A 26,891-nucleotide genomic window follows, 5' to 3' on the forward strand; every position below is an offset into this window, starting at 1 on the left:
TGTACTGTTTATTTTTTGTGTGTAATTCATGTTTAATTTGCGCCATGTGTACAGAATGACTCTATTGTGACAAAAATTCTGTTTTTCACTGACTGTCGTGTCTTTCTCTACTTCCCCTGGTTCAAGCGCTGTGATACCTTCCGGTTAGGGTGCTACACAAATGCAATAAATAAATATATAAAAGTGCATTCATAGCTCAGGAAAATGCTCTAAGAATTGGCCCCTATGTAACGTTTGTTTGTAAAGTGTCTTTGTAATTTTCCAGTGTTCTTATATATCTATAACCTTCTGTTGAACTGCAGTGCCTGGTTACAGCTGTAAAAAACACACAGATAATTATATGATCTGCCAGTACGGCTGGTTCTTTTAGATTTTTCACTTCTTTTGATATGCGTCTTTCAGTGCTTAGATATGCATTTCAATACTAGTTTCTTCTGATAACTGAAGTGTTTGGTGTTTTTCAGGATACATACTGTAACCTGGGCTGGACACTGTTTTCTGCTGACATTGATGGCAACGGAAAAAATGATCTTGTCATTGGTTCTCCATACGCACCCGGCGGAGGGCAACAGCGGGGAATTGTGATCGCATTTTATTCCAGCGCCAACAGAAATAGCAAAGGTAAAGCTTCTGCATTAAGGGGCACTTTGCTATCATGAAACAGCTATAATTCAATGTCCTATTTGGGCATTGTGGACTGCACTTGTGAGCAATATCTGGACACACCATAGACAGGAACGTCATTTTACCAAAATGCCAGAGGCAGCAGAAGTGACATCACACGGCCCTTGACCTCTGATGGCATCACAGGAAGTGATGGCATTTGACCCTGCCCCCAAATGACATCACAGGAAGTGATGTCACACAACCTTTCTCCCCTTGACAAAACAGGAAGTAACATCACATAGCATTGTTCCTCAGTGCTCTAAGGAACATATGGTTACCATTTCACTATAATATGATATACATTTCATACACAAATGGATCACCACATGTAGCATTAACATCACTGTGTACAGGCCCATATTACCAAATTACTGTGGATGTAAGCAGACGTCCAATACAATAACCTGGACTATTGTACAGCACTGGGGCTAAACTGTAAACAGACAGAGAATCTCGAAGAGACCTAAACCCCAAAGCGCAGGCATGCAGTGCCTCCCAAGTGTCTGGCCTCAGACTGAAAACAGCAACTGGCCAACACAAGTCCAAACAGAAAAACGATGGTCTGGAGTGTTGCCCAGAGCTGTGCCATTGGTTGTGAATAACTTGAAACCTTCCAGCCATAACCTTTCTGTTTTGCGTATTTGGTAAGTAACCCACCCTGTATTTTGTTAGATGGGAGATAGAGGAGAAGGATGTGTTGCAGGTCATAGCACTTGCAGTTTCTTTTTTAATTTTAAAATGGAAACAGCAGCTGCAGCTCCATGACATCACCCCTAGGAAAGGCTCATTTTGTTATTTTCTTTGGTCCTTTATATCTTGCTTAATGCCAGCCTCCAAGCACTGTACCAGGAACTGAACCCATGTTGCACTGCATCCTCTTGTTCCTTAAGCAAGTTTGTTTCCCATGAACTATCCTTCCAAATATATATATATATTTTGCTTGAGGAAGCAACAGATGGTTTACTTGAAAGGTGGAGGGCAACTTCATGTAAATGAATTATCTCACCCTGCGTCTATCTACAGTCTCCCTGTGATGCATGTCTGGCAGATCTGGATCAGGTCACACAGTGCCCAGGCAGGATTGGTGGCAGAAGCCACTGGGGTACACTCCTCTCATCACAGACCCAGTGGCTCACTGGCTGTGCAAAGAAGACAACGAGAAACATGGATGAGATTTGTGTTCATGCTGCGCTGTCACTGAGTACTGCAGACTGCTCTTACCAATTCCCAGCTAGCTAGACCTACCCTCATTGCATTTCTGTTGCTACAGTACCAGGTTTGAGCTGCACAGACAGCCCTGCCTCTGAACCCACCCATGCAGGCAGTCTTCACTAATAGACTGCCAACCTCTTAGTAATGGTGGCTTTATGGTTTTTCCTGCATCCCTGTTAATTCTCCAGCGAACGAGCTCAAGATTCCAGGTGAAAAAAGCTGTGGCACATTTAGCTGCATTTACAACCACTTTTTTCAGGTGCAGCACAGATATCTGCTCTTGGCACTGACTCTTTGTCCAGTGGTGCAGAGGTTGCGAGGACATTTCTAAGAGGGGGATCCAGAGGGAGCACCTGCTACCCCTGGCAACCACCAAATGATGTCCCAGACCATATTTACTGCAAATGCATTACTTAGTGAGTAATTCCACTTTAACAAATCTCTAATCAAAATGGTGTGTTGATCAGGCATAGAACTGTATATTTGTATGCCCCTCATAAAGAGGGCCACCGTCCAAATCCCAAGGAGGGTGCAATGAGAGAAGGGATCACCAGCTTATGCCATTTCTGAACTCGCAATTTCTCAATACTCTGTTCAATCACGAACTGTAAAGACGCATTTTGTGATTGATAGAGTGTGGGCACATGTTATGCAACAAGTTATTGCTGTATTGCTTGCTAACATATTTGATACACAGTCGCTTCTGTGCAGCATAATTTCAACCCAGGAAGCTTGGGAGATTGAACTCCCCTGCTGTCTCCCATCAGCTGTGATACTTTATTAGCATTCTGCAATCATCATACAATGGCATTCTGAAAAGTAAATTAAGTCGTCTACATACAGTTGGTCAATTGTACAACAAAACCTCCACTGCTAGGTAAAAAGCAGACTGAAACTCAAACTCTGCAGTCTAGCATTAAACTCCAATAACACAGCTTCTTTAATGTTCGTTAATATCATCTCTTTGCCCCAACTCTCCGACTCGTCTGGCCATCTCCCAGCTCCCTACACTACGCATGCAGACCAACACATACACAGCAGCTTTCTGGCTACCAATACCATATTCATTTGACGCAGCAATGCCAAAGCTCACATCTTTGACTCCATCACACACCCTGCCCATGTTAGCGGACAACCTGTACCCCAGCGCTAGATTCTAGCAGATCCAGGTGCTCTCCCCCTGGATAAAACACAGACCCAAATGTCACTAACAAAAAGGATATATGATATGGTATGGAATTTATAACGCGCCTATACACAGGTGTTTCAAGGCACGACAGACAACGATCCTACTAGGTCAGGTATCAGGTATCATTCAGATCGCGCAAATGCGTGGGAAGGGGGGAAGGGACAATGCAGTACAAGGTAATAGAAAATAACAATGAGTGAAAGTAACGGCCAGAAGTGGCAAGTGCAGGGGTAAGTGCAGACATCAGGTGTCAAGTGCTGGTAGGGGGACTGTAGGCATACAGAAACAGTCCCCAAGTGCAGGGGTTGCCGGCAAGCAGTGCAAGTGTGTGAGACTGGCGGGGGATAGACCTGGGCCCCAGATCAGAGTGCGTCCAGGTAACCAGTGCAGTTCAGGTTACAGCCAGGAGGTCAGTAGGGGAGAGGAGGAGAAAAAGCAGAAGCAAAGAGAAAGGTTTTGTGGTGCTTCCGGACCCGGAGATGGTTCTCCTCAAGTTTAAGGGAGGCATGGAGGCTGTTCCAAAGGGAGGCCCCAGCCGAAGAAAGAGATCTACCAACAACTCTTTCTTGGAGAAGCGACTGACCCTGAGGGAGTTGGAGGTGGATCAGCGGAGAGTTCGAGAAGGAAGATATTTAGGAAGAGAGAGTTGAAGCTATTATGGGGCCCCATGCCCCAGAAGGCCTTGTGGACAATGCATAGGGTTTTGAACTTAATCCTCGCAGTCACTGGGAGCCAGTGCAGAGATTTCAGTCCTGGGGAGATACGATCCCTGGGCTTGAGGCCAAGGATAAGTCTTGCAGTCCTGTTCTGGATGAGTTGCAAGGAGCGGAGAGTAGAGGCAGGAAGATTTAGAAAGAGGCTGTTGCAATAATCCAGCCTAGAGAGAACCAGAGCTCTGGAGACAGTGAGCTTCTGGGGGAAGGAGAGGAAAGGAAGAATACCTCTGTGGAGGTGCAGCTGGTAGTGTGACTTCTTAGAGACATCAGAGATGTGAGGAGAGAAGGAGAGTGTGGAGTTGAAGATGACCCCATGGTTTTTAGCCTTGCAGGTGGGAGCAGGAAGAGGGCCAAGGGAGGCCGGCAGAGAGCTACAGGAAAGGAGGGAGCAGGTGTGCCTATGAGGAGAATTGGTATGCAGTAATAAAATCGTGGCAAAAATGTCACCTTTACAAAAAATTGCAGCACAACTGCTGTGGTTTGACCCGGTAAAGGTGTACCCCATTATACCATTTAAGGGGAGCCAGGGTTGCGGGGGTGTCCCTGCTCCCCTTAAATGGTATAATGGGTCTGGGGGTTGCTGGGTTGTCCCCTGCATACTTTACATGGATTGCGGCGGCAAAACCACAGCCTGTTTGCCGCGATTTTATGTGTAAATGGCCATTTCTGCTGCGATTTTAACACATGGAACTAGAGAACCTCAGTCTTACTGGCATTAAGGCAGAGGCCATTGGCGGCACACCACTCCGGGATAGCAGACAGACAGTCAGAGATGAGGGATTGGGGAAATCGGTGCCCCAAGGTAGCCTGAAAATTAGCGGGATTTCATCCGCATAGCATTGGAAGTTGGGGCAGAGAATGGCAATGAGGTGGGCAAGGAGTGCCAGGTATTGGTTAAACAGCCAGGGAGAGAGGTTAGACCCCTCGGGGACACCAGAGGTAGAGAAAAAGATAGCAGATCGGAAGCACCCAAGTTGGACCTGGGAGGGTCGGTCAGATAGGAAAGAAGTCGGCCACGCCAGGGCCTGACCAGTGATACCCAGGTTATCACAGAGACGGTTGAGCAGGATGGCATGGATGACAGTGTCAAAGGCAGAAGAGAGATCAAGCAGGATGAGGACACAGGGGGTGTTAGAGTCGAGGTTGGAGAGCAGGTCTTCACGGATGTTCAGGAGAGCAGTTTCTGTGCTTCTGGCAGCTCTGAAGACAGACTGATGGTCATGAAGACAACCAACAGATTCAGTGTGGAGATTAAGCTGGGAAATGGCCAATTTCTCCAGGAGCTTGCCCAGGAAGCGAGTGATCGAGATTGGGCGATAGCCAGACAGGAGGGGTCGGCAGAGGGTTTCTTACGAAGAGGGTGTACAAGGGAGTGCTTCAGCGGGGATGGGAAGACTCCAGTGGTGGACGAGTGGTTGCAGAAGGCAGTCTGGGCAGGAGCCAGGGAGTTGATGTGGTCCTTGATGGTTTTGGAGAAACAGGGGTAAACCTGTTTTGAGAAGACTTTCATAGATCGGACTTGTCTAGAAACCTTGTCTGCGGTGAACAGGGGAAAGGCCGAGAAGGGGGAGGAGAGGTGGCTGCAGAAGGGCCAGAGGAAGAGCAGGGAGTAGAGAGAGGGAGGGGAGAAAAGGAGAGTGAGGACAAGATGTCCTGAGTGTTAGAGATGAAGTGAGAAGCCAGTGCCGAGCAGAGGGCCTGGGAAGGGGTAGGAGAGGTAGAGACTGTGGCAGTATTGGCCATCTCTTTGCAGATTTTAAAGAGTTCAGCCGAGTTGTTAGATGCCGCAGAGATGCGTGCTCGGATATAAGCTCTCTTCTTGGTGAGGACAGAGAGCCGGTATTGCCTTTGGAGCAGGTGGCAGGCCAGTTTGTCAGAGGTTGTACCGGAAGCACGCCATTTCCTCTCGGCCACCCTGCACTTGCGTTTTAGGTTGACGAGATCTGAGTCGTACCAGGAGTTGCACTTGGCTTTGGGCTTCAGGCGGATTCTCACTTCGAATTATACCCCACACACTACTCAGGTATTTGAGGTGTGCAGTCATCAATACTCCTTGCTTCTTTCCTTTCATAGGCACACACAAGGAGGTTGTCAAAATGGCTGCAATGTCATACAATGCTATGTTGCATAACATTACATAACATTAAACATGTAGTTACCTAAGCAATCGATATCAATTCAATTCAACGTCACATCGACACAATATAAAAAAATAGTTATGGATGCACAAATTAATACATGGATCTAGTAAATACTTCAGCATACAGTGCAGAAAGCCGTGGTTATAGTGGCTGAAATGATCATTCCACATCTCAGCCACTGTTTGGCAAGCTGTTGCTCCTGCTGTTTCTGACAGAGCGCTGTGGGCGGCTCCAAAGACAGTGAGTGTGTGGTCCTCAATGTGCACCCGAAAGGATTGCAGCAGAGGGACACATTAGGCCTGATTGACACAGCATTTTTCAATGGGGTTTACCCATTTAAAAAACTCGTTATGCACCAGGCCCATTGCGTGACGACCAAGAGTGAAAATGTCGATGACGCATACGAGAACATGAGCTTAAATAACCCAAGGTGTATTTGGGTACTGTTACTTTTCAAAATAACCCAGAAAACGTAACCCCGAAACAACCCATTTGCAACCCATTAGCACAATTGTGACCGTGTGTTTAGAATGCATACACGAGAGAATCTAGTGACCAGTAGCTGCATTGTGATGCCCGTGAGCTGCCACTCTGCCACCACTACTGCGCCTGGCAGTTTTAGGGCAACCTGCTTGTCTGAAGATTGTTATGATTCAGGTCTAAAGCAATGCTTAGAAATCATTTAAAGTCTCACTGAATCCCGATTGAGGCAACAGGTTGCAGATTGTTGAGTAGAATGGAAAAAAGATCACCTTACCTGCTTATACATTCTCACAGGCCGCTGCTGGAGAAACTGCACAATGGGTCACTAAAAGGCATATTAACTCTTCAACACGGATACCAATTTTGACAGCGTCACATGCGTGCATCCTGCATGCACTAAAAGGCTCAGGAATTCATATGTAAAACCGAATAACCTGCTCTTCTGCCCCTGTAGGTGTCCTGCTGGTTGAGGACGCTGACTGGAGAGTAAGCGGCGAACAGGACTATGACTGGTTTGGCTATTCACTTCATGGCCTCAAGCTGGAGAACCAGACGCTACTGGTGATAGGAAGTCCGAATTCCAGGAGCAGCTGCACGTATGTTCTGAATTAATGTATTCAAGATCATATATATATATGCTCGTGATAAATTACAAAGCTAAGATCCTTAATTAAGCCACAAAGTCTACTATGTCAATGCCTATTCCTCATTTTGTTCCTATTAATTTCATCGAAGCATATTAATTATATTCGATTAGCTGCGAATTGCTTTATAATGTCCATAAAAACATTATTAGTTATTACTGATCATGTAAACCTCTGCATCAGAGTACTACACTTTATGTAATCAACGCAGAGAGCAAGACGTACAACAAACACAAAGGGCTGTGATGCAAAGACTAATGACACACACACACACTCCAGAACAAAGACAAGTCGCATTCTTCTACGATTCTATTACCGCTTTAAAAGCAGGATTCTAAGATCTTTGTGGCCTGTGATACTCCAGCCTACACAGCACACCTGTTGTAAAATGAACAGCTGCTTAGTAGTTTTCAGCTCCTTCCTTGCTGGGATAGATATTGAGCCTCAGTATGGGTCTGGCGGTAACCGTGTCGGTGATACTGGCCGGTTGCCGCTAGACCCGTAAATATTTACTGGCACCTGACTTGCCGGTAACACCGGGGGATTCTGACCCCAGCGGCCCGGAAGTCAGGCGCCGGTAAAATGTTGTTCCCTATTCCCATAGAGTCTGATAGGACTCTATGGGAGTGGGGCCCGCTTATGCACCGGCACCGTTAATAACAGTGCCGGTGCTTCCGTGAAACTCTGGGGGCGGCTGCCGTTGCACCCGGCAAGTCAGACCTGCCAGGTGGGAGGGCACCCAGCCAGCAGACTTGTACTTTGCCGGTCTGGAACCAACAGTGCCGGTAAGCTTCCCGGCACCGTTGTTTCCGGACCGGCAAGGTTATAATGAGACCCATAATCGGTGGGATCGTACGTATCAGCCAATTGCAGTAATCTAAGAACATGTTTTTCTAATCAAGCCTTTGATCCATCATTAGAGGCCATGCTCGCAGCAATACACATGGCAGAATGGCAGTGTTAATTCCCATTTCTGAAGTCTATAGATCTCCCTGGTATTCTGGAGAAATTCCACCCGCAGTAACCCCTCAATTTCTTTGGAGGTAAAGAGGAGGAGATACCTGCAGATATATGCTGGAGGAAACTCCCGAACTTTACCTTCAATCCCTGAATTTGGCTGCTCGGTAAAACTGCTTGTAATTCTGTTACGTTACAGCCAAAAAACGTATCGGTAACAGATTTACCACCAATTTCTTTTAACAATACTGCCCAACTCGGAATGTGGCTAATTAATCCCACACTGGAGGCAATGTACAAAAAGGCAGAATGAGAAGTGTAGGACAGCCCCAGCAAACACGCATCAACTTAATAGAAAGTAACAATCCATTCCTGGCAGATAACAGCCCTCCCAGAAGCAGGCCCTGCGAATGTGTCAACCAACTGATATACCTTCACATATTAGAAATAAAGAAAGCACCAACAAGAAAAATCACTTCCCCTTCTCATAACACCTACGAATCCCTTGCTCCCACTGTGCGAAGCAAAAGTGCAAGAGACACCATCCCAGACTCTAACAGTCTGTTGGGCCACATTGTTCCACCCATCTCAGCTGCTCTAGTCCCCTGCACATCATACCACCAGTTTAATGAAGAAATAACAGGAAAACAATGAGTCAGAGCAATAGCCTACAAAATTGATGAGGCCATTCATTGCCCCAAAAACATTAGGAAAATGGTCTTTCCAGTCACAGAGATCCCCTACTGTCTGGAAAAGCTGTGCTCAATTTGATCTTGATTTTTATTTATTTATTTATTGGTTATTTATAAGGCGCCTGTGAAGCAAATGGTGTTTCAAGGTGCCACAAGATAAAACGAGGGCAGGAGGGACAGGGAAGAAAACAACAATAACGGTCCTACTAGGCCTTGTATCATTCGTATTGTGCAAGTGCATTAACAAGAAGTGCAGGGGGGAGGTGAGTGGGGAGGGGGCAGGTAAGTGCCGGTCGGGGTGTAAAAGCAAAAGGAAATATCGAGGCTGAGTACCCCAAAAGGAAATACACCAAACACGTGCTTATAAAGATTCACAGATCTTTATTCTAAAACTGTACAGTTACAAAGAAACAAAGTCAGATAGCTATCTGGCCCTCAGTACATCACAGCAAATACCAGCTCTTTCGGTGTGAGAAGTGAGAGGTACTGGACGCCTAAACAGTTGTGCATTTCCAATAATCTATGTTAATTATGCAAGTTAATAATCCATGGTATAGAGTTCGTGCCGAGTTCACTTATGGCTTGTCTGACAATATGCACCTGGATCATCCTCAGTTTGCATGTAAACAGGTTACAATGGCAACAGTGAATTCTTGGATTTAACAATAAGCCTTAACACATGCCCTTCACAATGCAGTTCAACTAGTGTCCACATTCAGTATTTGCTCTACATTGAGGTCGATGTATGTCCGTGGATCAGACTCGTTGGCGCAGACAATCCTCTGTCTACAAGTCAGGCATGGGACAAGGTCTCTTTATTCAACCCAAACATTCGGCCAACGGACAGTTTGAACATTAACTTCGGTACAAAGTGCAGGACGGCTCAGTTACAAGCGGGAAACACTGTCCACCGTTTTAGAACACAGAATAACATTGAAATGGAAATCAAAATGGCGGATTGACCTAAAATGGCGGCGAAGTCAATCTAGAATCGGAACTTTGCAACGTGGTTTTCTTCGCAGAGCGACTGGGCTTAGGCCAACATATACAATAAAGGAGGCACGATATGATATCCCGTTTAACAGGGGAGGAAAGGATAATGATGCTAGGGTGGGAGGGAGGTGAGGGGCAAGTGGAAGTAAACAAGTGCAGAGGGGGAGGAGGGGAAGAAGATGGCCACTAGGGCTATGCAAGTGCTAGTGGGAGGGCAGGTGGGCAATTGCCAAGGGATGCAGGGAGTGCAGGGAGTGACATCAATCTAAGTGCGAGGACGCAGGTGGACCAGATTCGGTGGGGAAGAACACACCGCCAGGCTAGTCAAGGAAAGGGGCCCAGAAGGGCAAGTTCAGGTTAGGGGGGGCAGGAAGACAGGGTGCTAGGGTAGAATGGGCGAGGAGGGCCTGGTGCCCTGTAGGAATCATGAGGCACCAGGCAGCAAGTCAATGCGGCAGAGGGGGGAATTAGCAGGGGAGGGCGACCAGCTTCCAGGATCTGTGAAGTATATTTCAGCCCCTGGGTCTGCTGCTGATCATGAACAGTGGTCCCTACTTTCCCGATCAACAGAAAACCGTCCGTTTTGAAAGCGATTGTGTTTGACCTACGAAGCCGGCCATGGAATCGCCATGTGCTCCCTGGCAAAAAAGCTCACCTTACATTTTGTATTACTGAATAGATGCCTACGCCACCTGGAGACGGAACAACAATCCTAAAGAGTGCCTCAAAAACTCCATTTGCATTTACCACCCTTCTCAGGAAACTGTAACCAAGAGCAGAAAACACACTGCAATTGTAAACAGTGCTGGTTTTACACAAATGGATCAAAACAAAAGTCCAATGCTGACATCTAAATGGCACATTACCACATGCAAAGAGCTATGCCCAATCGCCTAACCAGTGTAACCACAAATCCACAGAGCAATCTGGTGCCTGGAAAGGTGCAAAATGGTCTAGTGTGCACCCAAAAATGAAATTCTAAAAGGATGGGCTGCCTGCAAAATATGACCAGTGGCCCGTATTGTTCTCCATCTACCAGACCCTGATCATACACACTTGTACCGTTTTAATTAACCATCATTGCTACGATCTACCTGACGTCCAACTGGCAACACACTGCAGGACGTCGGGGAAGGTGTAAACAATTGACACTATTTCAGTAAATCCCAAACTGTTGAGTATTGATCTGCAGTGGAACATGTTTGTGTGTACCACACAGAACCCAGACAGCAGTCAACATTTAGAAGTATGGCAAATACCTTGTTACATAGCTCAACGTTTTCTTTTGTATCTATTTTTCCTAAATTATACACCTCTGCCACCCACCAGCACAGCCAATGTTGCCGTGCTCACAAAATGCCTCAGAAAATCCAATGGTCAAGTCCTAAAAATTAAAGTGGGGGGACTCATCAACAAACGCGATGGGATGTGACAACCCCGGAAATTCGCGTATCAAGGTGAAATATGCACATTTCATTAAATTGGCTTTGCATAACCACTCAAATTGCACAGGACGAACGGCATTTGCATTTCTTAAAATCAACACATACACAAAACCAAGAGAGGATATTTTCTTCTAATATTGCTTTTGAAAACGTTAAGAGGTGTGCATGTTTTAAACTCCAAGAACCAATACAAATGTTTTCCCGGGGACTTGCAGTGCCGAAATGAGACATTTCACCTTTAGTTGTTTGTTATTTTTCATCAGGTTATAAAGTGCAGTGGTGAAGTGTCTGGCCTGCAAACCTGATGACTGCAGTTCGATCCCCGAGGTCGGCTTTAATTCATAAATTCAAAGAGGACGTTCTAATTTTTGCTGGGGGTGGGGCGGGACTGATTCTACCCTCTAAAAAATGTGGGTGTACTCTGCCCACCCGTGTGTACCCTCGACTTCAGCCCTGCGAAAATCACATGTAGTTAAATTGCATTTTCGAAGTGCCCCATGCCCATTTTGTGTCATTTCCCCAGTTTATATACTGGGCGCCATCTTGCTCAATGACCCAAGCACAAATCCCTTTGGAACATCTTGCATAACGCTCCACTAAAGGAAATATCAACTAGATTGACGACAACTCCAAGAAGTTATCACATAACCCAGGTTGAACAATGCTTCTCCAAAACATATAACGTGCCGTTTGGACAATGCCATAGAAGACCAGACACTGTTCATGTTTCAGTCCTTGGATGAGTCATAACACATTGCCCAGTTTGCAGAAGGGTCCAGAAAACACAGCATGTTGCTCAGTTTGTATAATTGCCTTCGTTAAGCATGGTGGATGGTCATATTAGACAATGGGCCTCATTACAAGTTTGGCGACCGAAATCCGGTGTTACCTTGATGGCGGTGACACCGGTTCTGTCACTGCATGGAGGCAGAAATAAAGTTGAATCATGGCTTGGTGGCTGCGCGCTTCAGCAAAGTGCAGAACTGGTGCCACCCCCAGTACGATAACACCGACGGAGAGGGAAGCACCGGCAAAAATTCCTGTGGTACATCCGTATCCGCCTCATGCATGCCGGACATAGCGGTGGTGGAAATACCGGTGCATGAAACACAGTAATTGCGGAAACCGGAAAGAGAGCGGCGGCCATTACATAAATCACAATCCACTGCAATCCTCTGGTATCACAGGGCCCATAGCCACTGTGACAGGGAAAAAACACAGAGGAAGATGACATCGAGGATCTCAGTGAGCCGGCAGCGGAAACCCCACTTCAGTGAGGCGGAACTCACCATGCTTGTCGAGCACATAGTCGACAATGCAGGGCAGTTGTTCAGCACAGGCTAGAGGCGCAGCACGTAGCAGAGGCAAAAGGCCATATGGGTAGAGGCTGACTTAAGGTATCAGCTGTGGGGGTAACCCCCCATTCGGTAAAAGACTGCCACAAGAGGTGGGATGACCTGCGGCTGAGGGTCCGGAACATACTGGCAGCCCACAGACAGCAATGCAGTGCCACAGGAGGTGGACTACATTCCCCACTGAAGCAGCTACCGTGGGAGGAGAGGTGTAGCAGCATGCTGAACCTCGAAGGAATAGAGGGAGTCGGCGGAGCCCAGGCTGGAGGTGTGACACCTGGCGAGGCTGTTGCGTGCAGAAGTTGCAAAGCCATGAATGTGAATCAAGTCATACCTGCCCCCCCAACAATGCACAGAGAGCCACATATCACATTCCCCATCAAGCCTAGCACACCCAGTACCCCCATGTGTCCCCCGCCAGCAATGCACAGAGAGCCACATATCACATTCCCCATCAATCCTAGCACACCCAGTACCCCCATGTGCCCCCCAGCAATGCACAGAGAGCCACATATCACAATCCCCATCAAGCCTAGCACACCCAGTACCCATGTGCTCCCCCTAGCAATGCACAGAGAGCCACAGATCACATTCACCATCAAGCCTAGCACACCCAGTACCCCCATGTGCCCCCCAGCAATGCATAGATTGCCACATATCACAATCCCCATCAAGCCTAGCACACCCAGTACCCCCATGTGCACCCCAGCGATGCACAGAGAGCTGCATATCACAATCTCCATTAAGCCTAGCACACCCAGTACCCCCATGCGCCCCCCAGCAATGCACAGGGAGCCACACATCATATTCCCATCATGCATAGCACACCCAGTACCCCCATGTACCTCCCCGGCCAGCCAGATGGCGTGCACCAAAGTGGAACCCCTGACACACACACATGACCACCACACACATTAATGTATGTAACCGCAGTCAAATGATGCTTGAGGAGTGTGTTGCATGTGATTGAACTGCACACATCTTGTGACACTACTAACATCCTGCCTCACAATCCCCTACAGGAACATAATCTGACACTAACGGAGGTCATCAGGGGACATTAAGGGGGGGTGGACATGCCCATCGTCGAAGATGACCATTGCCATCTGGTGCAGGCACCTCCGACACCCTTGGTGCAACCACGGTCCTGGTGCACTGTGCTCGGGAGACCACCACCCCTGCAGCGCCTGCCAACCTACCGGCACCACCGGGAAATCCCCCTGCAGCACCTGCCATCTTGCTGGCATCACTGGGAAATCCCCGTGCAGTGCCTGCCAACCTGCTGGCACCACCGGGAAATCCCCCTGCAGCACCTGCCAACCTGCTGGCGCCACTGGGAAATCCCTGTGCAGTGCCTGCCAACCTGCTGGCACCACTGGAAAATCCCCCTGCAGACCCTGCAAACCTGCCGGCACCACAGGAAATACCCCCTGCTGCCACTCCAAGTACATCTTCCAGTGCAGCAGCACCTCCAGACCTGGCGGACCTGATGGCGCGGAAACCTCATGAGACCATCATTCCAGTGAGGCACCAGGGTCAGGAAATGAGGGGTGCACCTCCACGCCAGATCAGCTGGGCATGTTCATCCCAATGGGCCTCCAGAGTCCAATGCGCTCCCCTATGCCATCGCTGCAGGAGTTGTCCACTCGCATGCAGTGAATAGAACGTCAGGACACACTAGCCAGACTTGTGGAGCAACACCTTGAGGAATCAAGGCTCCAATGTGAGGAGGTGTGGTTGCAGCGGGCGAGCAGCGAAAAGGCAGTCCGCAGGCTGTCTCGTGCATTGGCTGTTGTGCAACATTTAACATGTTGATGTCCAGAAGGGTACTTGAGGGCAACAGCGTGCAATCAAACATTGTGGAGACAATGTTGTTGGCCCTGCAGGCCATTATGAACTGCCTGCCCCCACCCAACCACGCTTTGACCTCCACCAGCACCACTCCATCAAGCTCCATGGCAGGCATCCCATGGAGGAGGTCCATGCGGCTATCTGGGCCAACACCAAGGGACATTTATGGGCCCAAGTGTGGAAAAAAATAGGCTGCACCCTGAGGCACTGAACTCAGACACGATACCATTGTGTCTTGGGGCTGGGCGGTGGGTGGGTACTTTGGGGAGGTGGGGGTGTTCCATAGTGGGGATAGATAGATGGGGCCTGGGCAGTGGGTGGGTATGTTGGGGAGGTGGGGGTGGTCTATAGTGGGGATAGCTAGTTGGGGCCTGGGTGGTGGGTGGGTACGTTGAGGAGCTGGGGGTGGTCCATAGTGGGGCTAGCTAGTTGGGGCCTGGGCAGTGGGTGGGTACGTTGGAAAGGTGGGAGGTCACGTGTGGGCATTTCCTCTTATTGCACCTATTACTATTTGCTCTTTTCTCAATACACTGGTTGGCAAATGTGAATTACGAGTGGACAATCTTCTTCTGTGTGTGTATTATTCATTTAATGTAAGTGTAACAAACTGATGTGCACCATGAGCATTTGAAGTTCATCAGAAATACACCGATCCCATCACCATCGTCATTATCCTCTTCATCCTCATCTGCTGGCTCCATGTCCGGGGGCAGTGGAATGTTCCTGTGTAAGCACCAATTGTGAAGCACGGCACATGCCAGCACAATTTTGCTTACCTTCACAGGGCTGTACTATAATGCCCCGCAAGATCGGCTGAGGCAGCGCAACCTGGCCTTCAGTAGTCCAAAGGTCCGCTCGATCACGGCCCGTGTCCTTATGTGTGCCCGGTTGTAGGCCTCCTCATGCCTGTTTCGTGGCTGTCAGATTGGTGTCATGAGCCATGGCGTGAGTGCATATCCGGCTTCACCTGCATGGGAGTGACAGTAAGGGGACATGTTTGTGTTTGTGGTATTTCTTTCAAAATGATAGCATGTACATACTGTCTGTATGAGATCAGCACACAACTCAGTACAACTCACAGATGATGATATGGTATGACTTTGAAGGACATTTCTAGTATGCACACTTGGGTCACATATTCCTGTAGGGCCTGTTTCGTCTGATGTCTCCATTCATGATGTGCTGCTAGGCAACTTTATATCTCATTCATTGCAATTTACACGATGCTGTGTTCAGATGAAGTAGGTGCCTCAGGTATTGTAAGGCACTGGCAAGATCTGCGTTAGCCAGATGCAGCCCACATGATTGAGGTGACTACTGTGCACTGAACAATGTGTAGCCATTGTGCACAACAGTGTAACTACTACTTCTTCACCAGTGGAGATACTCGCGCCCACATGTTGGCATTGTATGTTGTGCTACTCCATGGCAAAAGTATTATTTAGATTAGCCAGGGTATGTATTCCCGTGACATGGCATACTGCAATTTGCCTGTTTCAGCAGTAAGCTTGGTGGACTGCTGTGGTTGTTTATTGCCCCCCGCCCCAATACACACAGGTCATGCATTGAAGGTTCTACCCACCCAATGGACAGGGACACTGTTGTGGTTGTCTATTGCCCCCCCCTCCCTAAAACACACAGGTCATGTATTGGTAGTTCTACCCACCCAAAGGCCAGGGACACTGTGGTGGTTGTCTATTGCCCCCCCCCCAATACACACAGGTTATGCATTGGTAGTTCTACTCCCCCACCTGCCAGGTCCTCTCTCCCGCATAATGTGCCATGTACCCTGGCAACGTGGAGTTCCGCAAAACCATTGAGTCGTGTGTGGACCGCAGGAACCATGCACAGCAATGCGTGATGAGTTTTTGTGCATCACAGACCATCTGCATGTTGAGGGAGTGAAATTGCTTCCAATTGCGATACACCGCCTCAATTGCATGTTTGACAGTCAACTCCATATGCGTACAATCGAATCGGCCAATGACATTGGGCATGCCGGCAAGGGCATGGAAGGACACTTTGGTTGCATTGACCTGTGCAGGAGTTCGGGGTAGGGCAATGTGTTGTGACACATTGCACAGCAGTGCGTCCAGTACCTGGAAGAGTATCCTTGAAAAACAGGGTTGTGACAGCCGTGCAGCTCCCCAACAGTGTGCTGATAGCTTCCAGTGGCAAAAAAGTGCAGTACCAAGACTACCTTCAGCAGGGGTGGGATAGCAGTATGGATGTTGATGATGCTGCAGATGTCTTCTTCGATGAGGCTGACAATTGATAATATTGTGGCCCTGTGAAGCCGGTATAATGCATGTATTTGTCTTGAGATCAGGTTCCAGGTTGAGGCCCTGATGCAGGGTATTGGTGGCTGCCTGTGGGGTGGTACCTGCTGTACATTGATGTTTGGGATGGCCACCGGGTTCCTCATTTTCCTCCTGCACCTATGCCGCCTCCTCCTCTGCCTCAGTGCTGCTTCTACCTCCACTGCTACTTGCAGGTTCCCCATTCCAATTGTTGCTAGGCCGACTGCCATCATGGTGGTGTTGGAAGGTGGGTTGGGTGTGGCCCTTTTGTAGGTTACCAGTGGCCTTTGGTGTGCAGCTGGCCTAATTGTGCACACTTGGGGCTTGCTGCAGCTCACCTGGCACTGTTTAACGCCTAGTCCGCAGTGCTGGTATTACAGGCACAGTGTTCACTGTGTTACTGCCAATTGTATGGCGGTGTTTCTGTATACGTGGTACTAGTAATGTACCAGTATTACGCCATGCCGGTAATTCAGCGAGCTCCGCCGAGTTGTCCCGTTGTTTGCGGGCAGGGTGCTACCAGGTGCGGTAGCACCGTGCTGGGGGTCACTTTTGCGGTGATGATGTTTCTGCCATCGCGTGTCAGAATGTGCCGGTCCGGAAAACAGTGATTCCAGACCAGCAAACTTGTAGTGAGGGCCAATGTCCCAGTAAAGCACAAATGTTCCCTCATTTCATAAAGGACAGCGCTGTGCACATTTATGCCATACATGGCATGTGAAACGGCCATGTGAATTTCACACTATGCGCACAATTGGCCACAATTGGCCACCAAATACAATTTTACTCAGCTTACAAAAGGTAGCAAAGAAGCATTCATTTTGCTAAGCTTAAATAAAACTAGTGTATAACGCATGTTCCCAGTTCACAGAATGTCCCTGTAAAGTACACATTTTGTACAATGCCCTAGTACAGCGCAAACTTTGCGGACTATTTGCACAATGATCCAGTAATGCACAACATATTACGTAGTTTCCACAATGCTATAGTAATGCACTACATATTACCGAGTTTCCATGATGCTCTAGTAATGCACAACATATTCTCCATTTTCCACAATGCTCTAGTAATGCACAACATATTCTCCAATTTCCACAATGCTCTAGTAATTCACAACACATTCTCCAATTTCCACAATGCTCTAGTAATGCACAACATATTCTCCAATTTCCACAATGCTCTAGTAATGCACAACATATTCTCCAATTTCCACAATGCTCTAGTAATGCACAACATATTCTCCAATTTCCACAATGCTCTAGTAATGCACAACATATTACCCGGTTACCCCAATGGTCCAGTAAACCATGCAATGGTGCAGTTTTCACAGTTGCCCAGCAAAGCACATTTTGACGAGGCTCTGCAAATCACAAACTATGCACAGATAGCACAATTTTCGAGTAGAGCACACACCCCGATTAGTTTGCACACTGACCCAATAAAGCACTGCTTGTTCCAAATTACACAATCATTAAATAAATGACACCCTTTTCCTGGTGTACATAAGGGTCCTGAAAAACACATTATGCCTAGTTTGTACAATGGCACAGGAAAGTTCAGACTTTGCTCAATTTGCATATTTTCACAGTGAAGCACACATTTTACATCCTGTCCTTTTTTCACAATCTCTCATTAGAGCGCACACTATTCCCTGTTTGAAAAAAGGGTCAATAAAAAGACAATTTTACTCCATAAAAGCACAACTTTCAAAGTTGTTCTCACAATGGCCTCACGATGCGCAAACTATTAGTTTGACAGAACATCTCTGTAAAGAGTACACTTTTTAACAGTTGGCACACTTACACATTTTGGGGATTTTGCACTCTGACTCTTAAAGGCAGATATTTAGCAGAGTGTGCACAAAGCAGGGCCCAATAAAGTGTGCATTCCACCCAGTTTTCACAAAGGCCTTGGAAGGCACACAATGTGTCGAGTGTGCATATCTTCATATATAAAAGTGAACATGTGTTTGTTTGTGGTGGGATTTGTGGCGTAGCGTTGTTCCTTATAATTCCACACAGTTTCACCAACCTGCACCACATTTTGCATAGTTGCCTGTTAGGACCACACAGTTTCACCAACCTGCACCACATTTTGCATAGTTGCCTGTTAGGACCACACAATTTCACCAATCTGCACCACATTTTGCATAGTTGCCTGTTAGGACCACACAATTTCACCAATCTGCACCACATTTTGCATAGTTGCCTGTTAGGACCACACAATTTCACCAATCTGCACCACATTTTGCATAGTTGCCTGTTAGGACCACACAATTTCACCAATCTGCACCACATTTTGCATAGTTGCCTGTTAGGACCCTCCAGACATTATTTGCTGCATGATATTTGGTCACCTCACCCTGTTGCCTGGATTTCCGCACAAGTAAAAAAATAATGTGTGGGTTTGTGGCTTGGCAAAGCATTGTTCCTTTTACAATTCCACACAGTTTCACCAATCGTCAGCAAATTTTGCAGTTACCTGTTAGGACCCTCTGGACATTACTAGCTACATGACATATGGAAACCCCATCCTTTCCCTGGATTTCAGCACCTTCACACATGAGACGGTTGCCTGAAATCGGCAAAACATCAATGTGGTCATAGAAGGACCGGTCCTGACATGCGGAAAACAACTCGAGGTCCAGGCCCTAACATGCTCGGTTTCCAAGATATTTGCACCACAATGCAACGCAATGAACCGCGCCACGCCGGCACTATGCAGCAGCACACCAACTCTCGCCTCCCCCAACATCTTCTCCGGGGTATGTCAGCCAGCCACACCCACCCATTCTCAGTGCAATTCACTTCAGGGTGCAAAGCACATAAAATGATAAGCAAATCGAAACAGCGACCTACAGGATCAGTGTTATCATATCTGTCTACAGAACACATTCACAGAATGGATACTTCTTTTAGTACACTTTGCCCAATTGCCAAATACTGCTAGAAACCAAACACTTTGCTTAGTTTGCAAAACGTCCAATTAATGCACACAGTGTGCACAGTTTGCACAATTTCCCAGTAACACACATGCTTTGTATTATTCATGCAATGTCTCAGTAAAACATAAACGGTTTTGACTTCGTTGAAAAGTTGTGGTTGGGTACCAGTGTAAGGCATTAGCCCCATATAATAGAATGTAGAGACGCAGACGTGTACATCATTGATAGAACCCGTCCCCTCACCTCCAACATACTGGATGAAGAACAAGAAGACACTGTGCATGACACCAGGCATCATTCCAATACCGCATTGGATGTATTAGAGATGTTATGTTATGTTATGTTATGATCACTTCTAGAGCGCAAACAGTCACCCGAAAGTATCATGGCGCTTTGGGAGAGGAGAAGGTCACTATCAACAAGCCTAGAATAAGTGAGTTTTGACAAGCCTTCTAAAGGCTAGATAGTTTTAAATGTTCTTTAGTAGAAGCAGAAGATCATTCCAAACAATAGCTGCGGCAACAGAACAGGCCCGCCCACCAACCCGAGACCGTTTGTGTCTTGGCAAAAGAAGTTGCTCGGCTGTGGCAGAGCGAAGACTATGCGTAGGGTAGTAGCGGGCAAATTTGGCTTGAAGATATTCAGCGCCCTGATTGTGAAGGGTGCGATGCACTATACAAAGTACCTTAAATTTGACCCGCTGGGCCACAGGGAGCCAGTGGAGAGTCCGAAGCACGGGGGAAATGTGTGCACCAAAGGGCGTGCCAGTTGCCACTTGAGCGGCTAAGTACTGAAGCCGCTGCAGCAGTTGGGTCAAACCCTTGGGTTGAGCTAGGTACATGGAGTTACATTAGTCTTGCCATGACATAACCATGGCTGTCACTACCGGGGGACATAGAGGGGTGGGGATCCAGGGTAGCATCTTCTCCAGAATTTTCAACTGGAGATGACCAGCCTGACAAACCGCAGTGACCTGTGTGTCCATAGAGAGAGATGCAAATAGCACAACCCCCAGATTTATTAACCGGAATAGGAAGAGGACCTGCAGATGAAGGCCAAAAGGAGGACACCCATAGCGTGGGATCATGGGGGCAACCCACCACCATCACCTCAGTTTTATCTCCATTTAACTTGAGCCAATTGCAGTTAATCCAGTCTCCGACGGCTGTCAGACACTCCCGCAGGCACGACGACACATCAGCTGGATCCAGGTCTAATCGGATAAGAATCTGAGTGCTGTCTGCGTACGAGTAGCATCTGACACCGAAGGAGCGGATGAGACATACAAGGGCCCAAATATAAATGTTAAACAAAACAGGAGATAAGGAGGAGCCTTGTGGCACTCCACAACTAAGGCGACAAGGAGTAGAGAGAAAAGGGGCCATGGAGAGGGTCTGGGTGCGCTCGGCCAGGAATGACGGCCAGGAATGATGTGAACCAGGCAAGAACCTGCCCTGATATACCGAAATGGGTGAGGCGGGATAGCAGGATCGAGTGGTCGACCATGTCAAAAGCTGCTGAAAGATCTAACAAGATCGGGGCTCCCATTCCACCTGCATCCACCAGCCTGGCCATGTCATCCTGGACAACAACCAGAACACTCTCCGTTCCCCTACCAGGATGAAAGCCAGATTGAGCTGTGTCAAGGAGATTAGAAGATTCAAGAAAAGTAGATAGCAAGGGAGACACCAGTGATTCTAGAAGTTTAGACAGAAGGGCAGAAGTGAAACAGGGCGGAAGTTAGATAGTATAGTAGGATCAAGAGATGGTTTATTCAGGAGGGGAATAACCCTGGCTGCCTTCAGTTCCCGTGGAACCAATCCTGACTGGAGTGAGTCACTGATTGCTCCCGTAATATCAGAAAGAAGATTGGGTGCAATTTTTTTGATGATTCATAGCGGAATGGCACCCGAAGGCGATCAGGATTTAATTTTAAGAATTGCTGCCAGTACAGTCTCTTCTGCGAAAACTGGGAAAAATTGACCAATTCTCAGCCTCGGGAGAGACCGTGATAGGTGGGGGAAGCGAGCCCTTGTCAGAAGACAGGCCTGCAGTGATTGTTGTGGAGATATTAAACCGGATGGTATCAATCTTACTAATAAAGTATTGCGATAAAGCATTGCATAACTCTTGGGTAGGCGTGACAGTGGGAACCAGTCTCTCTGAAGAGGCAAGAGCCTTAACAGCTGAAAAAAGAGCTCTTGGATGAGATAGAGAGGACTCAATATTAGTAGTATGAAACTGGATTTTAGCAGCTTTAGGTTTAGCAGAATACATGGCAGAACAAGCCTTATATTGAAGTTTGAGGGCCCGGTCATATGTTTTACGCCATTTGCGTTCGGCCTGCCGAAGTTTAAAGCGGGCCTCTTTCAAGAGGTCTGTAAACCATGGCTCTGGTGGTAGTCTACGAGGTTGAGTCAATCGTATGGGGGCAGCGATGTTAGCAGCCTCTAAAAATGATTGGGCTGGACGTGAAAGTGACGGCACTGATTCAGTGCAACACTTTGTTTGAATCAAGGTGACTAGGGAATTGTTATCTACCGTTCGCCAGGAGCGTTGCCAGATTTTCTCTGCTGGAATTTTAGCAGGTTTTTTCACATGGTATGCAGAAGCTATGCACTCAGACAACCGCACCAAATGTACCCTCAAACTGAAGTAGAAGCAGGAGATTTGCAGACACCACTGAACAACGAAGAGCTGAAAAGGAAATCTGACAGCTGCAAAGTGATGTCATAAGGAGAAGATACTGTGACACACAGAAACTATATAATAATACTTAAAGAATGAAGATGTAACTGAACAAGCAAATTAAACATATATACGAGTGAGAAGAAACCATGTATACAAAGAAGAGAAGTAACCAGATGAGTAGTAAATGTATATAAGCAGAAACGCAATGTAGATGAGTCCCATAGAAGCTTGCTGCAGTAGCCAATATAATGTGGGAAAAGCTGCCATATTGAAAAGATGGACGTCGGCTCTGAATAAAAGTAAGTGAAAAACATGAAGAAGAGAGACCAGGGCTGCAGAGTTGACATACGCTGGAAGTGAATTTTGCATGCACAAAGAATGGCTGTTGGCCAGAGATCAAGGATGCCACAGCAAGGAGCAATTGCAGAGTACAAAGGGCGTCAACAATAATAAGTAATGTACACAGGACATATTTCTCATAGATTAAGTAAATGAGCGAACATTTGTGAATGCCAAGTACTGAACAATTAAGGATATGAAATGATAGTTTATTTATAATGCGCTTAATACCCAGAGGTTTCTAAGCGCAGACCCGGGGATCAAACCTGTGTTGCTCTGTGGCATCTGGCTTCCAAGGTGAGCATGTTGCCCCTGAGCTATCCTCCTGAGACCCTGAGCACAGAAAGCACATGTGAGATGGAGCAACCAAGTCTCCACAGGCCGAAGAGGGTAATGACACCTGATGTAATTGAATCAAATAGCACTAAATAGAAAAGCGAGATGGACAAAATCGTGGTCTCTTCAGATGTGGTGCAAGACCAGAAAACAAGGCCTATTCATAAACCCCAGATGAAGATAACAATGTACCTTAACTCCCCTTAAAATTCCAGGGAAGAGGACATTCAGCAAGGTCAAGTACAAAGATGAAGCCTTGGCTAAAGGATAGCCTGATGAGAGATGTTAGACTCATTGAGCAAGTGGGCAGTAGTCTTACGTTGTTCTCTGCACCTGGGTTTCATTTTGCTTACGTGCTGGTAGCGAGCCGAATGTCCAAGGTTGGGAGAGAATGTCAACCAATCATGAGGGCCTATGTAATGGTAAGCATACATTGTTGCAATGGCCAATCTACTGTTGTCATGTTGCTGTAATGTGTATTATATGTAGTTAGAGGGAGGTTCAAGGTATGCCTGCCAGATGAGGGGCAGCCAATGAAGTTACTAACACCTATAGAAACTATAGGTAGATATGTTTCCCTAACCAATCCCTCTGTCTGATAGATTTTATTCTTTGCCATCTAGGATGACATCGTAGCTGACGCACATCGATGAATACACCTTTGTGTAAACAAAATGTAATCGAGAGTGTGTGGGCTACGATTTGTTGTTCACTAGGTTTCCCTACTTTATTGCACTGACAAATAAAGTAGTATTTTGCCATATTCTTTGAGTCTGTCCGGTTATTAGCATCCGAGATCATTGATTATGGTAATCCCATTCTGCGCATAAGAGCGCTCTAAGCTGCTACTGCACAAACAATTATACTGGTTAGCTGATAGACTATCAATGACAAATCATGGATTTGTGCGCCCGAAGAACTTTATTGTGTGTCTGTTTCCCATATGTTGACACATGTTTCGACCGTGCTTAGGTCTTTTTCAAAACAGGGCGATTGTTAACTTGTTGTCCTTGATATTAATGATAATGGTCTCCTCATGTATGAGTTTGCATGGGATAACTATCCCTCGAATCTTATGATAATTATCCCTGTGCTAGCAAGGGATTGTTAGCCCAGTGGCACTCCGCGTGCTAACAATCCCTGATAATACTGACTGATATTCTATCAGCTAACCAGTATAATTATCTATTATAGGGGGTTAGTGCCTCACACTGGCACCCAACAACAACTATTACCTATACTAAGGCTGGGGTATACCTTACAGTACCGTTAGGGAGTGAAAGCCCAAGAGCGTGAATTTACAAAGAGTTAGCATAGAGTAACCAATCCAAGCAGCATAAGGAATCTGAAGAAGTACAAATGCCGGTCCTTCTGAGTGTAAAGATACTGTGGCTCCACTGTGGTCCACTGAAGAGGAGGTTTGCCACACCAGGGCCTGGAGCCTTCCTTGCATCATGGCCCTGAATCTCTCGTCATCATCCAGTCAAACTTAAAGTATCCGCTCTTCACTCACTCAGAACACCAGAATATTGAGGCAATAGGTCTCGCTGGTCTTGAGTTTCCATTGTCCAAGATCTTCTCGCAGCTGCATGGTCAAAGTTGCATGACCAGTGTGTCTGCAATTCATGCGGGTCAGCTAATATTGTAAATTCAGTCGGTGAACACTTTTGATGGATCATTGTATGCACCAAAGCTACAGGGATGCCTTTCCCTTTTGCTGTTACTGGCTACTATGGGAAACTACACTAGATAATTCCGGTTCGAAGCTTTGTCCCACCGTAGTACTCGCAACTAGTGCCGGTACCTGCCAGCATGCTGGCAACGCAGGCTCCATCTTCCGCCACAAGCCTCCATTCTGAACTTGCTGCCTGTTCTGGCTCCTATTGGGCACCGCTGGTTCCACTTTCCCACACTCCTCCTTGGCCCACAAATCAATGATGTGCAGATAGTGTATCTGCCCCCTCTGTTATTTGGCCGCTTACTCTGGCAGTGCATCATGTGCCCTTTCGAGTCACCATGGAAAGAGGAAAGTGTCTCTTTGTAGTGCTCGTCTCCCTCATTCTATGGCAGATGTATTTTTTGTACTTTTTTATGGTAAGCATCATTCCCACACACGCCTCTTTGCAAGCCCCCGCCCCAAAAAAACTAGCATTGTGTTGTTTTCCATAAGTCCTAATGCGGATAATAACTTGGGGACAGGCCCTCTCTGCGGGTACATTCATTTATTTATTTATTTTATTTCTTATATGGTGCCACATACCCATGAGCCTCAGGGCGCAAAAGATATAAAATGTAAAGTGAGGAACTGAAAAGAAGGATGCTGGGATATATCCTGGTTCTGGTTCATTTACTTGCTTCAAGAGGACTGCAAATTAAATTTGTTTTTCAGAGTTTCTTCCCTTAATGTTCACTAAAACTCGTGTAGAACAAATACTTCAATACATGCAGCAAATTGGTTTCATTGCATGTTCAAAAACATGTTGATTTGTGTTTCAGTCTAGATTGTGAATTCTCTTTGGGTGGTAAACAAAACATTGGGAAAATATATGGCTATCATCCACCAAGTGTAATCCCCTGCTTTTCAACATCCGGAGAAAAGGTAGGACGTTCATTAATGTCTGCGAGAAGAAGATCAAATACAGACAGTGCAGAACGTTATGATAGCATGTTCACCTTGTTAATGTGCTTGCCTTCATAGGATCAGAGTAAACTGGGGGCATCGTTTGCAAGCGGTGTTGTGTCTGTGAATGGGACAGTTACACAAGTGCTGGCAGTCGGTGCGCCAACAGAGGGTAAGCTTGAACTCAAACTCAATATCAGTAGCCTTTTGCTAATGATTATTTTTTATTTATTTATTGCATTAACATTGTGCAACCATTTTTTTGCAATATATTAGAAATGAGTACTATTAAAACAACAAGAACATTTAATACTGAACAATGCCCAAAAAAATAAGTAAAGAAGAAAATGCTCATTGAAGACTCCAAATCAAATCAAATGATTATTAAACAAATCACCTTTGTTTCAAGTACAACTGTTGGGACCCTGAAAGTAGAAACAACTTCAAGCAGGGGTTCTATCAGTGGTCTGTTGAAAGGATGAATATCCACAGTTTTTGCCTGCTTGACCCAGGCTTCAACATACTTCCTACAGTGATATGGGGTGGGGAGGACCGCAGGTGACTTTGCTGGCCTGGCCTATTCCCCAGGAAGAGTGTGCACCAAAATGAATCCCTTGGCCAGTGCCTTAAGTGGCACTACAAATCGAGCCGGGGCTCATCCAGGGGGCGTGGAATAACGGCGGGGTCCTGCTGGCCCATTAGGCCACGGCCTCTGCTTCCAGCGGCCTCACGTTTTCTCCATAATGGTGGCGCCGGCCCACGAGCATCCCTTGATTAAAGGGATGCCTCGCAGGTGCGGCGCCACCATTACGGCTGAAAGGCCTTTTTTTCTGAAGCTTGAAGCTCTCGCACACGAGCGAGAGCTTCAGGCTGTAGGAAAAAAATGCCTTTTCGTGTAGTGGCCGGGGCTGCCAGGGGAGATTAGTGGACCCCGGCAGGGCCCCGCCTCAAAACGAAATTTCAGAGCCTGCCGGGGTCCAGCCCCGGCAGGCCCCGGCCCACTTAAAGCCCTGCCCTTGGCTTGGGTGTAGTGTCTTATATAAGACTCAACACAGTGATTGATGAAGTGGATTTAATCTCTACATATAAATATGCATACACTGTAGCAAATGCTTTCTTACTATTAAAGTCTCTCTGGGCACGGATACAACCCAGCAGTTGCTTCACTGCTATGGTGTCAGGATCATCAGTCCCTGTGAATGTATGCAATTAATGTCAATATGTCCTTTATCTAAGAGGGATGCAGTGCAGCATCTGCTTCACAGCTCCGTCGTTGCGCTCTCCGAGTTCTGTGCGCCAGGACCGCACGTATTCGCATTG

General features: G+C 46.9%; 1 protein-coding gene across 1 annotated transcript in view; it reads left to right on the forward strand.

Moving 5' to 3' along the window:
* GPLD1 (glycosylphosphatidylinositol specific phospholipase D1) overlaps positions 1 to 26,891 on the forward strand; it is a 701,308-nt gene that overhangs the window by 576,788 nt on the left and 97,629 nt on the right. Inside the window, exons 17-20 of the mRNA XM_069613627.1 lie at positions 465 to 621; positions 6,862 to 7,003; positions 25,448 to 25,550; positions 25,650 to 25,743. Coding sequence (XP_069469728.1) covers positions 465 to 621; positions 6,862 to 7,003; positions 25,448 to 25,550; positions 25,650 to 25,743 — 496 coding nt within the window. The remainder of the gene's footprint in view (positions 1 to 464; positions 622 to 6,861; positions 7,004 to 25,447; positions 25,551 to 25,649; positions 25,744 to 26,891) is intronic.

Source organism: Ambystoma mexicanum, chromosome 5p (assembly GCF_040938575.1).
Source record: "Ambystoma mexicanum isolate Mex_15411 chromosome 5p, UKY_AmexF1_1, whole genome shotgun sequence".
Taxonomy (NCBI): Eukaryota; Metazoa; Chordata; class Amphibia; order Caudata; family Ambystomatidae; genus Ambystoma; species Ambystoma mexicanum.